This window comes from Crinia signifera, chromosome 3 (assembly GCF_055691185.1).
Source record: "Crinia signifera chromosome 3, ASM5569118v1, whole genome shotgun sequence".
Lineage (NCBI taxonomy): Eukaryota > Metazoa > Chordata > Amphibia > Anura > Myobatrachidae > Crinia > Crinia signifera.
The window spans coordinates 66,417,351-66,439,948 of NC_139219.1; the positions used below are offsets into that span (position 1 = coordinate 66,417,351).

A 22,598-nucleotide genomic window follows, 5' to 3' on the forward strand; every position below is an offset into this window, starting at 1 on the left:
AAAAATTGCCCGTGTGTATGGGCCTTAAAAAGAAATTAGCACATACTGTAACATATTTGCTAATTACATTGTACTGAGAATTTTGCGTAATATCTATTTGGGATTTTTTATAGCCTAACGAAAGACATAAAAAAAAAAAGATAAGATGAAATGAATAGGATTAAATATTCCAGCCACATCAGATTTGTTTGTTTTTTTTAGATACAGAATACTGTGTTTTATTTAAAGTTTTTTTTTATTAAGGAGTAGACTTTTTTTTTTATAATTGGAGAATAGTCTATTGATAATATTCATATGCCTGGACTAAAATAACATACCTGAAAATGCAATTACGCATATGGCATTTAAAATACTGGTCAAAATATAGAAACTGGCTTTGCATATTATGAGTCCACTCTGACTACCCTGTTAGCACTGGAGCAGGGACCACTGCTGTCCTGTGCTGCCTCTTAATACAGAACATCTTGCAACTAGGCAGAGCCACTGTAAGGAGAAAGTAGAGGACTGCCAAGGTGGCACTACATAGTGCATTGTGGTGGCACTGAAGCAGAGTTACTGGCCCATGGTAAACCCCAGGTTACACAGAATGGCTGGCCTGTTCACCCTGCTGGGGGGCAGGAAACCTACATCCAAAGAGGTGGACTTTGGCCTCGCCAGCAACCAAAGAGGTGGTCTCTGGCCTCGCCAGCAACCAAAGAGGTGGTCTCTGGCCTCGCCAGCAACCAAAGAGGCAGGCTCTGGCCTCACCAGCATGACATCCAAGCATTACGGAACTTTGTGCAGCTCCACCCACCCCCACCCCTAAACACCCACAGCCTATGGACGCGAGGACGCATATACACCACCATCAGAGATGTAAGGCAATCAGGTTTATGCACATCTCAGTAACAGTCATACGACTGATAGGAGCTGGATTTCAGTTGTGTATTTCATCATAATGAAAGACGGGAGTTATTATTAGAAGATGAGATTATATAAAGGACAGGCCTATGCCAGAAATGTTACTGCTTTCTTTGCCTATTCTTTAAACCATTGAAATACATTGATGTTTTTCTTTAAATGCTGGAGGGCCTATATGTTTGTATTTGCAGACAGGAGCTGGTTCATTGGTACTTAACCTCTCTCCAAAGTTAAGTGCATACTGTAGATTTATAAAATAAGTCTGAGTTTTGGCTGTGGAATTGTGCGGTGGGTCTTGTCAGATCATATAAAACTAGCAATGCATTTTTCCACCATTCTTTTCACTTGCAATGATTTCCTCTGTTACTGGTATATCTTCCCTGCTATACTGGAACTGCCATATGTTACAGATTCATTCTGGCAGCTGGTACACATAAACAAGAAATATACCAAAGACATACACCAAAACCTTCTAAAAAAAACAATGAAAGGTACAAAATTTGAGAAACAAACAGAATCTCGTAAAATAATAATTGCCTACAAACAATCCGTGTTATATTAAAAAGTATCCATTAAACATATACGTAGATGTGATGCTCTAGAGCCAGCAAGAGATAACATGTTCTTTATATATTAAATGTTAATCACATGCACAGTAATGACTTATAGTTAAAATAAAAAGAAACCCTTACAGTTTGCCCGAAACTGTCATAGAAAACTCTACAAAACATATCTATGATAAACTATAGTAGTTTTGTTTGTTTTGAAACGTTTACATAATAACCAGGTAACATTACTCTGATGCACTGCATCAAACAGTGTAGTCAAACAAAGGCTGGCGTAGATGAGAGAATTCCAGAAACAGTAATATGTAATCGCCATTTATAAAAACATGCATCTCTGTTTCCAGGAAGTGAAATTATAAAAATACTTTGGGTGTAATTCAATTGTTTTTATTGCCCGCCACTAGATTATGTCTGCCAGCAGCAATTCAATTGTGCTGCCGCAATCAGCACTGGCAGCGACTTTTCTGCTCACCGGCTCATTTTTATTTTCCTGATAAACAGAAATGTGCAAAAAGTGTCCCACATGGGCATCCAAATGAACCTTTTTTGCATGGCGGGCAATATTTTTGTTGGGTTTTGACACTTTGCGCAGCTAAACCCGGTGCTTTTGGTTGTCTGATCGAAGCAACAACTGAAATGCTCTGATGGACACGCTACAAAAAAAAATAAAACAACATTTCAATCACCCCCTTTTGAGTCATTAAGGTGACTTGTAATATATTTTAAAAATTATATTGTAGGGAGAATGTTATGCCATATAGAACATACGATTTTCTAATAAATACTGCAGTGATGACATCAGAAGCCAGAGATTATAACTATGACATCAGTACGCATTGCTTCTATATTTCAAGAAATGTAAATGATATCACTATTAAAAATCATTGAGTAGCTTAGTGACCATACTAAACCACAAGGCAGGCCACAGAATCCAAGGGACTAGTAATAGCTATAGTAATGTAAAGGCCACATTATCCCATAGGACACACAATACTGAAGTGTTGATGATCAGAACTCACCAATTCTAAGTGATGACCTCAAAACTAATTTTTTACACAGATATTATCTACAGGAGTCCAAACATACATTGACAGAATTGATATCACTTGTATTAGAGATCAAGGGGCAGGTGTGGGAGACGTGTTCGCATGAGCAGAAAAGTTTCCCTGTCACTATACTTTACTTTTCAATTATTCAATTATATTCATTTAATTGCTATTTAGTTAGCCCCAAAGAAATAGCGGGTGTGGGATTTTCCCAGTGTGTATAAATGGGTCTGATTTTTGGTGACTTTGCTTCACCTGCCAGAGGCACGCGTTTGGCTTATTAGGGCTAATTAGATAGCCCACCACTGAGACAATTAGCTATACCTGCTGTGAGGCACTCAGGACAAGTGGTTTTACATTATGTGTGGTCAGATGTTATTTTAAAGAATGATTTTTTTTCTCTGTGTGTATGTGTGTGTGTGTGTTTTGTCTTTTTATGGCTCCACTGCAATCAAATAGTTTTTTTTTTTTAAATGTTCAACCTGGCAGCAAGAAAACATGTCATAACATTCACTTTAATTGGACTCAATATACTGTAGTATATGTTCCTATTATAACATGCTTGCTGTCATAATTACATTGTATTCATAGGTGGTTTTCAAATCTTAAGAAAATTGGACCCATACATGTTATGTTATTTCAGTTTGATCTATTTCCAAGGTGAATGGCCAAATAAATGATGCAATTGCTATTTAAGAAAATATGAAGACATTACTGATAGAATCAAAGATGTGTATTCATAGATAGGCACACTAGAAACCAAATCGGCTTGTTTTGTCTAGTGACGTCACCAGTGATGCACATTATCAATTTTATTTGTTCTAAGCGCCCTCTACCATATAGCCTATATATTGACAAACTATGAGGTTTAAATAAAGCCTCAACCACACTAAAAACAGCTGCTTATAATATAAAAACTTACTATTTTTACAAAAATACATAATATATACATAATACAAAAGACAAACTCGACTCCTAAGGTATTTTACAAATGAACAACTCATCTGAGGAAACACCTTTGAACTTCAGGATATTTACACGTATTGGAGAAGTCATGTGTGTGTGTGTTTCATTGACAAATTCCGTTTCAGTGCCAATAAATGCGACCATTTAGTAATGCTCCCCCATCCCCCAAATTCCCTCTATTCCTTAGAAAAACAAACCCGTTTATCAAAAACGAAAAATGTACAGGCATAATGCTTGAGTCCTTCAGTACTGTCCATAACCAATAGCTAACACCGGCACCCAGCATCTCAACAAATACTGACTCCTCATTAGTCCATAGCTCCAAGAAATTTCCATAGGATCAGAAGATGCTCAGTCCAGGAAAACTTGTCATGCTGATTGCCGGATGGCTTTCACGTGCCCATATTTTGGCCTCTGGCAACTACGTAAGTGGACACTGGCACACAATTGCAGATACAGCAAGAGTCCAATTAGATGTAGACAAACATTTTGAGTGCAAAACTATCCATTTTGGGATGGTGTTTTAGAAATCTAAATCATCATCGTTGTCATCATCATTATAACTGATGATCCCCTGAGGGTCGTAATTTATACGCTTATACACAAAATGAAAGACTTGGAGGTTGGGCCGACTGTGGAGTTCTGCTTTGATTTTCTGTGGGTAAGTGTCCTCACTGAGCTGCTGCCAAGTGTCATCAATGAAAAGGAAGAGACCATAAATTTCGGGGTCCTTGATGTTAAACCTCTTTGCACACATCTGGCATACGTCTTCTGTAGTCGTGTAGGGCTTAACTATTAGTGTCTTCCCTGTACATCCGCTGTTCACTTCCTGCAGGGCCACCCTCAGATAGTTCTGTAACAAACAATTCAGAATAAGGATAGATATATAGTATGGAAAAATATTGTTGAACCTTCTAAAGAGTATATGTTGAAGTTCAACCCCCCTAGCATCCAATAAGGTTCTAGATACCATTTATCTAGCACATGCTATAAAAATGATAACTAGAATCTGATTACTACAGACAATACCTCCAGTAATCCACTTTGGTAAAGGTTTGGTAAATTTCTTACTATATTACACAGCATTCTATTTGTGTGACATGCAATTACAGGTCGGGTCTACCATATCCGTGTATTCCAAAAACTGAAATATTCCGAAAACCGTGGTTTAAAAAAAAAAAATATATATATATATATAATTTTTTTTTTGGGGGGGGGGGGGGGGTGTGACATCAACGGCGCACTCGCGCAATGCACCCCTGGGACCGGAGATGCCGCTGAAGAGGATCCTGAACAGCACAATTCTCAGTACACAATACAGCTGAGATGTAGGGAAGCAAAGCAGTTGTCCAGGGGCAGGATGCTGTATGAAGAGACAAATGATTACTAGTGAAGAGATGTGGGTATAGATGGTCCTGGAGTTTAAAAGAGCTGTAATTGAAGAGGGGGAGGAAAGGGCCCTGCTCCAAGGAGGTGTAAGCAAGGTGGCCTAAAGGCAGGAAGTGAGCATGGTAGGGATGGCCAGGACATGAGGTGGCAGGTAGGGAGAACGGCCTCAATACTAGGTTATGCAGAAGGGTATGCTTAGATGAACAGGTGGGTTTTCAGTGCCCGTTTTAAACTTTTTTTTAAGGCCAGAGAGAGTCTAATAAGCAAGGGAGCTTGTACCAGTTAAGAGGAGCAGCATGGGCAAAATCTTGTATATGCGCAGGGGATGGGGTGACCAGGGTAAAAACAAAGGCTATATGAAAATGGGTAAGCTGTCCAGAACACTAGGAATCCTAGATACTAGCACTTCCTGCTGCTAGAAACCCATAGCAGCGGCCTCTTGTTTCAAAATATTTTATTATTATTAATAATATTTTTTACGTGAAATGCTTACTCATTTTAAACATAGAATGGAAGTAGCCAAACCAACATTATCACTACAACATATCTAATCTTAAATTATTCTCTAATATATCCACTTACTGTAGTTCTGCTATAACAGCATGTCAAACTCAAATTATATTAAAGGATAAACTGGAACAGCATCAGACTAGGGTATGAAGGGCCCACCAGGGAATACAATGGTTCGGGCCCAGACTCAATCATTGTGGCCAGCAAGCCTAGAGGGAGTTGGCCAACCATTAGAGAGAACATGCAAAACACCTTTGGAGGTGGAGGTGCGGGGCACATTGATTGGCAGGAAGGCTAATCTTAACATAGTTTTCATAGAAACAAGATGATCCTGCTTTAACAAGTTACTGAGCCCTAGAGGTTTGGGTGTTGCCCTCAGGCAGTGGGGCCAATAGGGGATTTCCCATAGAGGAGTCCAAGCCTGCACTGGACATTTACCAAAACTGGTGCAAAGAAAAACGTAGTGTTACCCGGAAAAAAACACATCATATCGAAATAGAATACTTTGATTACAATTTTTCTTGTGGCATGTAAAAGATGTGACCGATCGGGTGTGATGTGTCTTACCTGAAAGTCATCTATTGATGGGATGGTTCTATTTGTGGTCCTCCTCTTGTGCCATTGTTTCAATGTATCTCTGGTCTCAGAATTTAGTAATCGTGCCGCCTGCTCTTCCTGGAAATTCTTTATTAAGGAAAGTGCCCCATAAGCACTTGTCAAGTAATAGCCACCTAAAAGACAAGAGACACGGGTGTGAATGCACAGCCGAAAAAAACATGTCTGCAACTGGGACTATTTATCCCATATATAATCTATTTATATCACAGCAAAACAGTAAGTGGAGGAAAGTATAGGAAATGCTGCCTCAATAGTAGAACTTATATAGATAGGAAGGAAAAATGCGGCCATGTTCAGTGTACAAATGTAGCCTCAGTACAGAGCAGTGAAAGGGTCGTCAGGTCTCATTTAATAGGGCCAGTGCTGTGACATCATGATGAACAATTAGCTGCACACAATGTAAATCAAAAATTTCCAGGACATTTTACAAAAATACCTTTATATGGAACATTCCCCCCTTTTCCCTCATCTAACTAAAGGGGGAAATAGCGGTGGGCGCCTATTCAATGCTGTCTTGCGCGACAGCATTGATAAGGCAAATCGACAGAATGGGCCCGACTTCAAAAGCTGTCGGCCCTGTTTTGTCGATAACGACCGTGAATTGTCGCGATCACGGACGAATCTCGACAATCCACGGCCGTTTACGCAGACACACCCCCTTTTTGCAGATCGGCAGGCGAGACATTGAATCCCACCTGGCGATATGCGGTCGAGCAAAAACTACAACGGGCCAGGGTCACGGCTGTCGGGACGGATCGACAGTCGTGACCCGGGATTGAATACCCCCCAAAAACTGCAGTAGAATGTTTTAGCTGGAAAACACAGAGATAGGTATAACGCAGACACCGCCCCAGCCAGGAAACTCTACCCCCTTGATGGGTACATTGTATAAGAATCTGGGATATATTGTTGTACATTGCAGACAAATTATGTTTTTTAACACTATATTAAGAGGTTTGTTACTTTTTTGGGAGATACGCTGAACAGCCAATATATAATAAAAAGCTAATGATGCAGCACATTTCTATGGGGCAATTAAAGTACTGCATGCGGCCATTAGATGGCGCCAATGGAGCAACTCAAGTGTTGCTCCATTCAGGCATGCAGAGCTGCCGGTAACTAATTTCCATTTAAATGACTCCCAAATTGTAATAATAATCAGGACTTAATACTGTGACAAGGCACAGTGCCGCGGTTATCTGCCGGTACCAGGCTTTGCACAGGGAAGTATTTTCAGTATATGATAGGAGAGTTTCTATTTGTAGATTTGGGTATTAAACATCAGGAAGGAGCTGGCCACACTGTTTATCTGGGACATGCCATTCACTGAGAGTTGGAACTGTTTGGTAACACTTCACCATAACAGGAATTCTGCAATGGAAAATCCCGCTGTGCAAAATACAATTCTAGAGAAAACATTTGTTGCATAATATTACTTTCCGGGGCTGTGACCCAGATCCGGTCTGTGTTGTTCCTATTAGTATTAATAATACTGCTAAACCAATTGCCTGATGGCAGAGAATACACTGTGCCTGCAAAATTTCCAATAAAAAAATGATTGAGTGAAAGATTTTAAATTGATGTCAGATTGTCATAGACAGCGAGCCTCATTTGCAGGCTGGAGATGCAGGCGCAAAATGAGAACCCTTAAAATGGCGACAGCTGCCAGTTCTAACCTGGCAGGCGCTAGAGGAGAGGATATGGCCACATACTCTCCATCTTGCAAAGGAGAACTCAGCCCCTTATGTAGTTGTCTTACAAGTTTTGCTCTGTAACATGGAATCTTATTTCGCACTGCTCAGCAAAACTCATTTATTTCCTTTACAGCTTCCTTCTGTACTTTTCAGCCATGTTTGTATGTTATCGAGCATTTCATAATTATTGCTTCTCTGGATCAAGTCAAAAACCTACCCTACTGATATAAATATACATATATTCCAGGGAAGCATTCATAGAAAACATTGTTCCGTAAAGCAGGAGAGATAGGCAGAATGAGAAAAGCAAAGCATTTAACCCTTTCAGTGCCCAGTGAATTTGTCACAACAGATGTAAAAAAAATTGGCAAGCAAAAACTTTGATTCATCGTAATGACCTGTAATGGTTACCTTATTTAGGAAATATATATATATATTTTTACATTTATATAACAAATGTGAGCGACGCTGCCATTTTTAGCTGATATTTTTAACATCTCTCACAGAGATGTTTGCACTCAAAGGGTTAATAAAAGTTGCAAGCCAATCACAATGCAGAAAATCCCCTGAGGCTCTGCAAAGTATGGAGCAGACTACATGTTGTGTTTTATGTATCTTATGTTTCAGTCCTTTGCATTGTATTAGCAATGACAAATAACTTACTGTACTATTAAAAAAAAAGATTTTTATAGTTTTTGTAATGACTCAGCTTTGGTTGCAGTGTGCAGTGTGTGCATACCTCCCAACATGACCCTCTCCAGGAGGGACACAATGCTCTGTTCCTGGACTTACCTAGTAATCAGCGGCGTAACTATAACACCGCAGCCCCCGCCACCGCGGGGGGCGCTGTGCACGTGGGGGCGCCGGGGGCTGCGGTGCTATAGTTACACCCCCCCCAATCCCCCGCAGACTTACCTATCTCGCTGGTCCCGGCGGCTCCGTTCTTCTGCTGAGGACCACCACAAAATGGCCGCCCCCATATAGCACACAGTTCTCTGAAACTGTCTGCTGTATGGGGGCGGCCATTTTGTGGTGGTCCTCAGCAGAAGAAGAACGGAGCCGCCGGGACCAGCGCGATAGGTAAGGCTGCAGGGGATTGGGGGGGGGTGTTTTGCATGGGCGGTGGGGGATTGGGGGTGCTTGGCGGGGCAGCGGCGGGGGGGCGCCCAAAACTTAGTTACGCCACTGCTGGTAATGTATGATTGCCATCACCTGTGCTGAACTAGTTAATTGATAAGAAAGGTGTTCCTCCCGGAGAGGGTAATGTTAGGAGGTATGTGTCTGTTTAGTGGGGCTAACACTGCACCCATTTTTTAAACACTTCCCCCTCCTAAGTTCCACAGCCACAGCAGCAGCGCTGGGGAATTTATTGGAGAGTTAGCCGCTGCGCAGTTTCCCCGGAGATCTGCATGTCCGCATTGCGCCCTCTAGTGCTAAGACTCTGCAGTGCTGCACTGCTGCTGCCGGCAGAGAGGAGGGGTCCGGGCGGATGCTGCAAAAGGGCTTCTTCCTCACTAACAACCCCCCCCACTGCTCAGGATCAGTGCAATGATCCTACACCTACTGATATAAAGGCACATATTACCTTCCCCGTGCAGCAGAGTCGGATCCAGCAACTCCATCATATATTCTATTTCAGTGTCAATCTCCAGCATGTCACACTGAGCGATGACATAAGTTAATACTGGCAAAAAGTCATCAGCGCCATACATCCTTCCTGGGAGAGAAACGGGACATGTCAGAAACATAACTGCTGCGTACACAACATACACATACTATAACAGGGCTTTGTCATTTCATACAATGTGATCTGGGTAATAGCCCCGGATAGCAATATCAGGTTATTAGAGAACACCTGTACTACATACTGAAGCAGCCAGTGGCAGTGAGTAAGTGGCCCTCCAGCTGCTCTGTGACTACACATCGCAGCATGCCCGTTTGCTGTCACAGCCCACAGAAATTGTGGCAGGGTGTGTTTGGAGGTGTAGTGCAACAGGTGCTGGGGGACCCTTATTGGCCACCCCAATAAGTAAGTAATAAGACCTACATAGTATAATAAATAAGGCTACAAGCTGGAAAGCCATTTCAAGGTCCAACCCACAGCAATAATTTTTGAAATGTGTATTGTCATCTATATCCTTATTTAACTTAAAATACAACTTCAACTCTTTCTGCTTAAAGGGAGCCTTCTCAGGTCACATGTTAGTCTGTAGCTCATTTGCATATGTTTGCATAGTAATTCTCCATATTAGTTTCCAAATAGATTCTGTAACAATCTGTCAGTATGAAGCGCTATTGTCCACAGCCATAACCTTGACAACTTATATGGTCATGGAAATATTAAATGAGATGGCAATACAAATCTGAACATGCAACATGCAAATCAGCAGATTTAAACATGGATGCGGTCAGGATCCCTGCAGGCAGAATATTAACAGCAGCATCCCAATGGTCACAATCCTGAAGGATCCTGACGTTAAGTACTAGGGTTAGGGTCAGATACTAGTGGGAACATTAGAGATAGGCTGTAGGGCAAGGATGGGGAACCTTCGGCCCTCCAGTTGTTGTTGAACTACATATCCCAGCATTCCCTGCTACAGTTTTGCTATGTGACCATGCTAAAACTGTTGCAGGGCATGCTGGGATGTGTAGTTCAACAACAGCTGGAGGGGCGAAGGTTCCCCATCCCTTCTGTAGGGGAAGAAGGGAGGCAGGGTGGTTAGGGATAAAATACTCAATGGCATCCATCCCCTTTAAAATGCAATTACCGTACGAGCTTTACAAGTGTGTGGAGATAATGGTGCTGGCATTTATGTGTGCACATAACTATTGTTGGCATCATGTCTATCAAACAATGTTATTGTGTTGAACCTATATCTCCAATCTACCTATCTGGGTGCAACTGGGTGCCCTTATTACATATTCCATTACACTACCATGAACTAATACAGATTGTGTGCTGGGACTAGTAATTCTTTTTGTGGGTGGAATGAACCAAACTCTGACGGTACATACCACTGCCCATCGCCACAATGCTTATTACATATGTACTGTACTGACATGAGCTGCCCTTTGTGATCACCACCACTGCCAAGACCCTGGAGTACCTCTGCACATGCACAGAGACAATGGCTGCCGCGGAGCATGCTGGGAGGGATTCATGATGGATCCCTGACACAGCAGCGATGCATCAGAGCCCTGCCAAAGGGGCTTTAGTATATTGAAAATGTAAAATACCATAAAATTTCAATTGAAAATAATAAAAACCATGAAAATGGGGCTTTTACTGTTTTTTTTTTCTTTATTACATCCTGTCCTGTGTGTTTTATTTATTATATCATTAAACTGAGGTCAAAGAACTGTCGTACCTGAGTTATTCTCCATGCATGTGTAAATGAGTTTGCAGATTCTCAATAGTAGCATCACTTTCTTTTCTGGAGAGTACATCTTCTGCATGGTGTAGAACTTGATCTTGATCTTTTCCACATCCACTGACTCTGGTGTTGGAGTTAGGACCCCCAGCTCCTGCGGGCTTCTCTGTTTTAGCAACAGCAGGTTTTCCTTTAGCTCCCTCCAAGCCCCACTTGTTGTGCGGAAGTTCTTCAGCATGTTCTCAATATATCCTTTCAATGGCTTCAATATACATTTGTGCATGGCCTTCTCCAGAACGGCATCTGAAACACGGAATGGAAACAGGTCACCGTCAGTCAGAGTCACTGGAAATAGAAGCCAGATAACTGGTCTAACTGCTGTACTGGAAACACTGTCTGCAGTGTTTGAACTCAAGTGGCCTTACAGAGGCATTTCTAGGAGAGGGCAACAGGGACATAAACTCATGGTCAGACAGAGAAATTGCTAGTAAGCCTGGTGTATGGTTAGACGGTGTGACTAATGGTGGTGGGTAAGGACGCACCAATCAGTATTATGTACAGCATGCATGGGTGCCAAAAGTGGGTGTCTCAGACCTTGCACATTCGGGCACACGGATTACTCAGCATCTGCATAATCCCACAGACGGGTGACCTGGCATATGCTTTTTGTTGCGACTCAGAATCTTTAAATCTTTCCTAAACAAAAAGTGCATGCAACATATTTTAAACTTAAAAAGTTGTAATGCCGTAATAGTGCCGCTCTGTCTGTCTCTAGTAAAGTCCCTGATGGTTTATACTGTACATCCAATACTTGGCCACTTAATGACTCACATACAATGGAATCGTTCAGAATGCTGGTGTCTCAGCTCTCCGTCCACTGGGCCTGTCATGTAGCTGCCAAATCACACAACCTGCACGTTCACTAAAGCTTCTCCACATAGCTACAAATAGCAACTTAGTGGCCACAAAATGCCAGCTCAGGCGGGATCCCGACTGTCGGAACCCTATACCACACCCGCTCAGGCATGTCTACTGAGTAACAAGTACTGTAGCATATTCATACATTCACCAAAAGGAGAGAGTGGCCCAGCATTCGCCTGGAGACCGATGGTTCAGGACAGCGGGCGGGGGGTGGAGAGGCCCCATTAGCAAATGGGAACGCCCAGCGTTTCATGGGCGTTCCCATGAGAATGCTGGGCTTTCTCATGCTAATGAAGCCATGGAGCGGGGTGGGGGGTGGGCAGCTGACATCACCGGGTGTCAGCTGCCCGCCCATTTCCTTCCCAGCATGCACGCACATGTAAGTGACTTGGAAGTCACTTTTATATGCATGTACGCATATTTTAAATTCATCGAAAGATGTGGGCGTTCCCCCCTGGCCTTTGAATGGATGTTACTACGTAACATCTATTCACATGCCCTGAGTGCCAATTGCGCTTGCGAATGGGTGGTGCCAGCCAACCATTCACAAGGCGGGGTTTAGTGGACTGCAAATTCACAGAAATGCCCCCATAATGTCTACGAAAGCTCCATATTGTACAGAGAATGTATGCAATTCTATATTGCAGGGAGAATGTTTGTCATGAAATTTGTTGTCATTAATAGCTAAAAATCAATTGATGCTCAAAAAATAAAATGACATACATGAATGACAGTAGCAAGCTGCGATAGTAATGGGCTTAATTGCAATAAAAAAATGATTGTGGCCCTTTGTTCAAAGACATGCTTTTAATATGACCCTCCAAGAAAAATATTTGGATGCCCCTGGTTTACAGACACGGCCGGCTTACAGCATGCAGAATGATTACTGTATAGTACATAACACTTCTACACACATATCATTACAATGGGAAGATTACTGCTCAGGGCGGACAATTTACCAGAGACACCCGGAGCATGAAACTACTGCATCTAATTGGTTAGAATTAGGGATATTGAGTTATCATAAGAAAACTGTTTGCTCACATTCTGCAGCTTTCTACATGCATGAAATTGTATCTTCCGTTACATCAGAGAAGAAATATAAAATGAAACCACATCACAGACAGTGTAATGGTTAGCATTACTGCCTCACAGCTCTGAGGTCATGGGTTCGATACCCACCATGACCCTGACTGTGCATAGTTTGTATATTCTCCCCGTTATTGTGTGGGTTTCCTCTGGGTACTCCGGTTTCCTCCCACAATCCAAAAATATACTGGTAGGTTAATTGGCTTCCAACAAAAATTAACCCTAGAATGTCTGTGTGCGTGTACATGTGGTGGGGAATATAGATTGGAAGCTCCACTGGGGCAGGGACTGATGTGAATGTTCAACTATACTCTGTAAAGCGCTGCAGAATATGTGTGTGCTATTTAAGAAACTGGTAGTAGTAATAATAATAATACTATCAAACTATAGTGTATTTGTGTGAGAAGAATGGGACATAAATAAAACAAGGAGATACAAGGAAGGCAAAACAAATACAGACATGGAAAGAAAGTGTAGGGAGGGCCTTGCTCATTACCACTTACATTATAATGGGGAGAAGACACTTGTAAGAAAGAGGGGTGATGACATAAACGATAGATTGACTATAGGTCGACAGTCATTAGGTTGATCACTAATGGTTGATAGTGGGTAGGTCGACAAATGTCGACATACTCACTGCCGACAATGACAGAATGTCAATTCAAGCAAAAGGTTGCCATAGACATGATCGATGCAGAAAAGATTGACACAAGTTTCTCATGTTTTTTAGTGTCTATGTCGACATATGTCATCAAGGACACCATATAAGTTTACCGCATCCCCTCGCACGGCGAGCTGCGGCTGCCATGCTTCAGAGTGGAGATTCTGTCAGGTGAACACAATTGGTGCAGTACAGCACTGCTGGCCATACAATGGCTAGAACAACTTTCATCCAACTAGTTGGGTGATTGGAATGGATATCTGTTAATGTATGGGACCAATGAAATGACTATCAACAGTTTGTTCCTAAAATGACAGAAAACAGGAAAAATTGTAGTTCCAGATACACTCGGCAATTCCCGAGGGGGAACCAGCCAGCACATATATTACATACATGATAACATGTATGTTTATATGTACTTAACAGTTCCCCTCTGCACTACATGGTCGGTGCTGCAGCCACCGCTGTTTATAACGATAAATATATCAGAAATAAATCACTGGATCCTGCATGAGGGTCTCTTCCTGCACACTGGGCCCCAGCACTGCTCCCTCATACCGACCTAGTCTGGGTACTTCTCCAACTGGGATGCAGTGTAAATCCCGGCGGTCGGGATCCCGGCGTTCAGAATCCCGATTGCCGAAATCCCGACACTTTCTCCCTCCGGGGGTGTCCACGACACCCCCGGAGGGAGAATAAATTAGTGTGCTGAGCGTAGCGAGGCACCGGGCCCGCTGCGTGGGGGGGGCGATCCACGTCTCCCCCTTGTCGGGATTTCGGCGATCGGGATTCCAGCGTCAGGATTCTGAACGCCGGGATTTAATACTGAATCCCTCCAACTGGCACAATTCCACACTATGGGGCAGATGTATTAAGCCTTAACAAGAGATAAATGCAAGGGTGATAAAGAGAGATAAATGTCCAGCCAATCACATCCTAAAAAATCAGTAAGGAGCTGATCGGCTGGACCTTTATCTCTCTTTATCACCCTTTCATTTATCTCTTGTTAAGGCTTAATACATCTGCCCCATTGGCCCTTATTCAGATCTGATCGCAGTACAAATTTGTTCTCAAAATGGGCAAAACCATGTGCACTGCAGGTGGGGCAGATGTAACATGTATAGAGAGCGTTAGATTTGGGTGAGTTATTTTGTTTCTGTGCAGGGTAAATGCTGGCTGCATTATTCTTACACTGCAATATAGATATCAATTTCAACACACCCCACCCAAATGTAACTCTCTCTGCACATGTTACATCTGCCCACCTGCAGTGCACATGGTTTTGCTCATTTGGAGAACAAATTTGTACTTGGTCAACAGGGGGACTCTGTCGTAGCTGTCTAAATAGACTTCTTGTTTGTATTGGGCAGAATGATGTAACAGGGCCTATTTGTATCGCTTTCACCTTTTCATGCCACAATTAACTCTTGCTGATTTATACCGTGTCTCCTACAGATATATGTAATAGATTCGTACTGTGGTAAAGGGAAGAGATACTTTATTCTACAGTAGCGGCAGTATTGACATCATTGAAGTTCTAGCTTAGAAAAGCCTTTAGTACAATATTAAAGGCCCACATACTGTAGATGAACAATGTCCCAACATACGGTAAATATGAGTTCTGTGCATCACACATATTCCTGCCTCTAAATCTGGAGACACATTGTGCGCATTATAGGAACCTTCTACTTGAATATTCATGTCCATCCCCATTCCTCATTCAAATGCGCTCTCCCACTCCAGATATGAGACAGGGATGCATTCATCTCCCCAACTATTGCTTATGTGGTCGCAGCTACAAGCAATTCATTGTAGTTAGCCATGTTTCTTCTAAACCCATAGTATGTTTACTTTGTAACTATACAACATAACACTTATTATGTAGACATTTTGCTATTTACAGGCTACAATGTTATAGGTCGGTAACTAATTAGCACCGAATCCAGGAGTTATCTGGGATTTTTTCCACCTGCTTCAGCGGTTCAAAAGGAAATCCCTGATAACAAGCAGGTTAATGGGTGCCGCCACCCTGTTACCACACAAATCTGAACTTTTCATTTATTAGCGATCCATTCTGATTTAGAACCTTAACTCCTTTCCCTGGCATGGAGGCGTCCAAGAATGCATGTTTTTCTCTCTTTACCAATCAGACATTTCATTGTCCTACCAGCATTTAATCTCAATATATTATAAGATAACATAACATGAATAACACAATATGTTGGACAGACACAGAGAACACTTGTGCAGTAGTGCTCAGTGGTATTTGTCAGGGCAACATACTGCAGTGCTACATTTAAATACTAAATAGGAATTATTTGCATCTGGTCTTTGAGACTTTTGTTTATATCTTCATAAGTATTAATGATCTTTATCATTTTATTCTAATAAACTACAAGTTTAAGTAGCTCTGCACAAAAACATTTACAGGCTCAATCAAAGAGCTCGCAGCCCGGGGGGAGATATAGCATCCAATGAGGAACTATCATGTTATAATCATATGCTTGCTAAATGCTAGCCAGGAGCTGAATGGTTGCTACAAGCAGCTTCCCCACTTGTCCTTTTTAGAAGGTTTCCTAAAAAAATAACAATAATAAAGTCAAGACAATAGTGTTTACAATGGGTCATATACATCCTATATAACAAAAGGCAAAGGCTGCTCCTTACCTCTGATGGGGAATTTAAATGTATTGCATGCCGGCAGCCACTAGATGGCGTCCAACGAACCAACTGAAGTGCTGCTCCGTTCGGGTGCGGACAGTCACTGGCGCTGATATTACTGTTTTGTTGCTCCATAATTTTGACGGGCTAGTAACTACTGAAGTCTGAAATAAAGCACTACAGGCTAAGAGGACACATGCGCCCAAAACAATTAGCCCTAGATCAGCCCATACATGCTGCTTTGTGGGCGTGCTTTCCGTGCTGTACTAGCATGGATCACATTGCATTGCATGTGCATCCGTTGTGCATGCAATGCGATGCAATGTGATGAAACCTAAGTACAAAAAGTATGTGCAAGCACATACTGTTTGTACTGTGCGATGAGGTGCCGTGGGAGCGCGCACCTCAAAGCACACATCGGGACAGCACGCTTAGCAGCGTGTATGGGCAGCTTAATAAACAGAAGCAGCTAGTGCTGATCCTCGTAAAGCTGGCCATACATTAGCCTCACCTGCATATGATACTTGCACAACTACCCTACATAAACTGGTGTGAGTTCATGTGAGTTCTTGTCCGCATCAGGCACTTTCATGTATTTTATGAACATGAGAAATGTAATGGTACAGCACAAATGCTACTTCCCCTCCTATTATGTCTGTACATCCATTCCTATTGGAGGAATAGGCAGTGAGTTAGGATGTCAATATGCAAATGCTAATTTCCCGCATCTCCCATTTACTGTCCCAACTCGGGCTTACATTCCTTCACGGACCTCCAACAGACATACTCCCTCCCTGCAAGGTCGTTCTGGGCATACTTACAATTCCGACATTACATACAATCTTTCCACCCTTCTACACCTAGAGGGACACCAACCAGATTTGAACAATTATGTTTAGACGACAAACCACCTAAACATCTTGTATATATTATTTACCAAATGTGCTCAGAAACCATTTTACCCTAACTACCCCCCTATGTTAAGGCATGGCAATCTGAGTTGACTACTATACCAGATGATCAGTGGCCAACGATATTTCAATATATGTTTGCCAGTTCATCTTCGACTCAGATTCTCAAGGCCCAATACAAAATCCTCTCCAGGTGGTACAGATGTCCGGTGCACATACACTGGATGTTTCCAACTATCCCTGATACTTGTTGGCGATGTCAACGCTCCCACGGCTCCCCGTTGCACATCTGGTGGCAGTGCTCCGAGCTGACTGATTTTTGGACAACAGTTAGGATACTATCCATGCTGATTACTGGTATTCCCTTACCACACACTCCAGAGTTCTGGCTGCTCAATTACATGGATATCCCTCTCTATTTTGAAGAAATCCCTACTCCGCCATTTAATGAATGCCGCAAGAGCAACTATACCCTGTTTCTGGAGATCCTAAACACACCCCCCGATTTCCCATTGGTTCCTAAGACTTGACCACTACATCCTCATGGAAGATCTTACATCTTCCTTTCCCTTATTGTGGCTTCACTGGGAAGCTAGTTTGCACGCCTGCACACCAATTTTTTTATATACAAATTTTTCAGAGAGGACACCCCAATTTTCATATATGTATAAGAGGGGGTGCTGTTCCCAGCAGTCAGGGTTACAGTATTTTGAACAGGAAGAGAAAAAGGAGACTGCTATTAGGGGGAACGCACTGAAAAAATAGAATCATAAAACGTAACTTTTAATTCTTACACATTAATAATCCCACAATGTATTTATTTGGGAATACAGCGAAAAAATAGAGGTTAAAATCAAACATACAGAACATATACACACTATGTGCTCAAAGATAAGAAAATGTGTGTTTTAAAATTACACTTGAATCCTATCTGATAATGACTTGTTGAATTATAGCCAGTGATGTAATGTTTTACACATGAGAGTTTATACCCTTATTGAATGGGTCTTAGCTGCTCTTAAGTATGAAAATTTCTTATGCTTTCCCTCCTGTCGATCAACCCTTAGTGGTTCATTTTAACACCATAATTAAGGACACAGAGAATATATATGTATAGGTTACCACCGAATTGCACTCTGTCTTACACCTTTATTGGTGGGCAGGTAGTAAAGTGCTTAAATGTGATCTTCTCGGTATTTATCCTTTGGTGCCACCTAGTGGTGGTTTGGACAGAGATAAATGGGATTTTTATTGGGGGTCACAAGAGGATTTTGCAAAAAAGAGTTGTTACTATTGTATCGTTTTTTATAGCAGCAGAACCAATTTCAAAGGTCTTATAAGAACAATAATTGTCTGGGATTACTCAGTGTATTTTAGGAGCGCCCAGGTGGGTAGATTAAGTTATAAGGTGGGGTTTGAATTACCCCTTATTTAATCAAGGCAATAGCCCAAACACACCTGTAGGGTGGTTTGTACCTTGCTTCACCTCTGGTGTTATCTATAGACACCTGGGTGAGCTAAAGGCGCCCCAATACATTAACATCACAAATTTAACATTTTTAGGCTAACAAGCATATCAGATGGTAGGTGTTTAGCCAACGCAAGCGTTTCGCTGGTTTCAGCTTTTTCAAGGCCTTGAAAAAGCTGAAACCAGCGAAACGCTTGCGTTGGCTAAACACCTACCATCTGATATGCTTGTTAGCCTAAAAATGTTAAATTTGTGATGTTAATGTATTGGGGCGCCTTTAGCTCACCCAGGTGTCTATAGATAACACCAGAGGTGAAGCAAGGTACAAACCACCCTACAGGTGTGTTTGGGCTATTGCCTTGATTAAATAAGGGGTAATTCAAACCCCACCTTATAACTTAATCTACCCACCTGGGCGCTCCTAAAATACACTGAGTAATCCCAGACAATTATTGTTCTTATAAGACCTTTGAAATTGGTTCTGCTGCTATAAAAAACGATACAATAGTAACAACTCTTTTTTGCAAAATCCTCTTGTGACCCCCAATAAAAATCCCATTTATCTCTGTCCAAACCACCACTAGGTGGCACCAAAGGATAAATACCGAGAAGATCACATTTAAGCACTTTACTACCTGCCCACCAATAAAGGTGTAAGACAGAGTGCAATTCGGTGGTAACCTATACATATATATTCTCTGTGTCCTTAATTATGGTGTTAAAATGAACCACTAAGGGTTGATCGACAGGAGGGAAAGCATAAGAAATTTTCATACTTAAGAGCAGCTAAGACCCATTCAATAAGGGTATAAACTCTCATGTGTAAAACATTACATCACTGGCTATAATTCAACAAGTCATTATCAGATAGGATTCAAGTGTAATTTTAAAACACACATTTTCTTATCTTTGAGCACATAGTGTGTATATGTTCTGTATGTTTGATTTTAACCTCTATTTTTTCGCTGTATTCCCAAATAAATACATTGTGGGATTATTAATGTGTAAGAATTAAAAGTTACGTTTTATGATTCTATTTTTTCAGTGCGTTCCCCCTAATAGCAGTCTCCTTTTTCTCTTCCTGTTCAAAATATCTTCCTTTCCCTCCAAATTACCCTCAAATACATTTACCACCACCTGGTCCCCATGACTGAAAGAAAGCCATGAGACTAAGCATTATATGTTGATATACCCTCACCGGCACCTGCCCCACAACCCTAATATGACACTGGTTGGATATTCCCTTCCCCTTTCCCTGTTCTTTCCACTCTCCTCTTCTCTCCTTTTCTTCACGTTCTTCTATCACTACCTCTATTTCCAGTCTAATGCAGCCCATACACGGTCCGTTTTTGCCGGCTCCGTTTAGTACTATGCGATGCGCGCTCCCGCGCATCACATAGTACGGTACAAAAAGTATGTGCTGCACATACTTTTTGTACTAGTTACACATCGGATCGGATCGCAGTGCATGTACACTGCATGCACTCAGGATGCGATCCGATCCGATGTGTACTGTTTAAGCACACAACGGATCCTATTAACGGACCGTGTATGGGGGGCATTATGCTTCTATATCAAAGTGTGTTATTTTCTCAGTTTGAAATGTTTATACATATGTCTAAATCTTAATATGGACCATATGTTATTTCAACTTGATGTTCTTTATATTCATGAATGTCCCTCTGGAACTGTTTACATCACAATGTATGATTGTTGTCTCAGCATAATAAACACTGATTGCGTAAAAAAAAAAGATGCAAATACTGTTCAAAGATATATTGAATAGACAACCAAGGGCTAGATACACTTAGCTTAATAAAGTGAAGGAAGATAAACAACCAGCCAATCAGCTCCTACCTGTCATTTTTAAACCCCAGCCTGTAACATGAGAGGTAGGAGCTGATTGACTGGTAGTTTATCACTCTCCACTTTATCATTTTTTGAAGCTTAGTGCATCTGGCCCCAAGTCTTTCAAATGGGCACATATAGATTGTTATGCTGTATACACACTAGACAACACTGCAAACTATACAATGTTGCTCATCATTTCCCTTGTACTCCCAGACAATAAAGTGCGTACACACTGAGCAATTATACAAAAGATAACGTCAGTGGCCACATCCAGGAATATACTGTCGTTGACAATATGACTGAGCTGAAACTCGCATCACCTGACAGGCCTGCTCTCAGGTAGGATCCTGTAACATAAACGCTACAAGATAAATAACTGAAAAATAAGCTCTGTAGGGATTTTTTTGTTTTATTTATTTTCTTTGTTTCAGCTTTATTGAATAATTTAGCTATGGTAATAAATTACACATTTTTGCGATCACGACGGCAGTTAAAACACGAGGATTTGGGAATTCTATGTTTTTTTGCCCCCAAACTTTTTTTTTTCCCAAAAAACATATTGGGCAGAAAATCATGATAAAGTCCATATTTTTTTACACAAAAACTATTGGGCACTTAATGTCAACAAAGTAGGTTTAGGTTCTGTTCTAGCACAGGTGACAAGTCCCAAAAATAGTTGCATAGGAAGTAGAAATCATTTTTGGGAAAGACACGTAACTTTTTTCCTGACAGCTTTAGACCCAGCCAATACAATACAAGCCACTCTTATGAAATATAATTAGAACATGTACATAACCAGAAACTATGTTCCCACATCTGCCATCACTGTTGCTTTGAGGCAATGCTGTAATGATGTAATTTTTGTACAATCAAACTCTTGTACCTGAGGAAAGCACCTGAGTCGTCGCAGGTTATAAATAGGAACAATGAGCTGTTACTCAGTAATGTCTGTCTATCTCCTGCCCCCGCAAGGCTGGCTAAATCTATAACTTCATATTCAATTCTTGAGATGCCAAACCGCAGTCAGTTTCAAGTATTAGTCACAAGTTTCTGGATGGTTGAGCAATGCCTTTATTTTGCTGATAAAGGGATGTCCAACAGGTTTTAACAGGAAACCTTTTAGGATCAAGTGATGATGAGCGCTAAATAAAACACACTCTATGGCTCACTCGCAAAGGCAAATTCCTTCTCAAATGGACAAAACCATGTGCACTGCAGGGGGGCAGATGTAACATGTGCAGAGAGAATTAGATTTGGGAAAGTTATTTGTTTCTGTGCAGGGAAAATACTGACTGCTTTATTTTTACACTGCAATATAGATCTAAATTCGAAGTAAAACCCCACCCAAATCTAATTCTCTCTGCACAAGTTACATCTGCCCCATCTGCAGTGCACATGGAATTTGTCTTTGCGAGTGAACCAGAATAAGGGCCTATACACGAATAGATAGAAACTAATAGAGTGAAAAGTCAGGTGTAATCATACAAGAAACCTGTGCTAACAAAGAAAACCCTAGTGAGCAACTACAGTATCTACAGCACCATGTATCTGCAGCACCAGTATCTACCGCGCTATGCACAAAAAATATAGTAACATTTTACAGCATGGTGTCCCTCCACTCAGAAAGTAGACGTCACTTCCCAGGAATAGCACTAGTAAATGAACCTAAGTCATACATAATGGTATGCAGTCACTAGATCTACAATGTCTAGGTCAACATATAAAAGGTCGACAACTATTGGTAGACAGTCAAAAGGTTGACATGGGTTTTTATTCTTTTTTTTTTTTTAGCCGGCTTGTGTCGACAGGCGGTATTTCATACCCTACTCTCCACAATGGCATGGTGGGAGAATATAATAGTGTGGCGAGCGAAACCTATGTCGACATAGACAGCAAAAATATCAAGAAAAGTCATGTTGACCTTTTTCATGTCAACCTTGTGACCTTGTCGATATATCTAAAACTTGTGCACAATA

General features: G+C 41.5%; 1 protein-coding gene across 3 annotated transcripts in view; it reads right to left on the minus strand.

The window, feature by feature from the left end:
- Positions 1–1,979: 1,979 nt before the first annotated feature.
- RIN2 (Ras and Rab interactor 2) overlaps positions 1,980–22,598 on the minus strand; it is a 179,554-nt gene continuing 158,935 nt past the window's right edge. For all 3 annotated transcript variants that reach the window (XM_083175932.1, XM_083175933.1, XM_083175934.1), the window contains 4 exons: positions 11,058–11,363; positions 9,275–9,406; positions 5,945–6,108; positions 1,980–4,331 (listed from right to left, as the gene is read on the minus strand). In XM_083175932.1, coding sequence (XP_083032058.1) covers positions 4,002–4,331; positions 5,945–6,108; positions 9,275–9,406; positions 11,058–11,363 — 932 coding nt within the window. In that variant the 3' untranslated portion in view covers positions 1,980–4,001. The remainder of the gene's footprint in view (positions 4,332–5,944; positions 6,109–9,274; positions 9,407–11,057; positions 11,364–22,598) is intronic.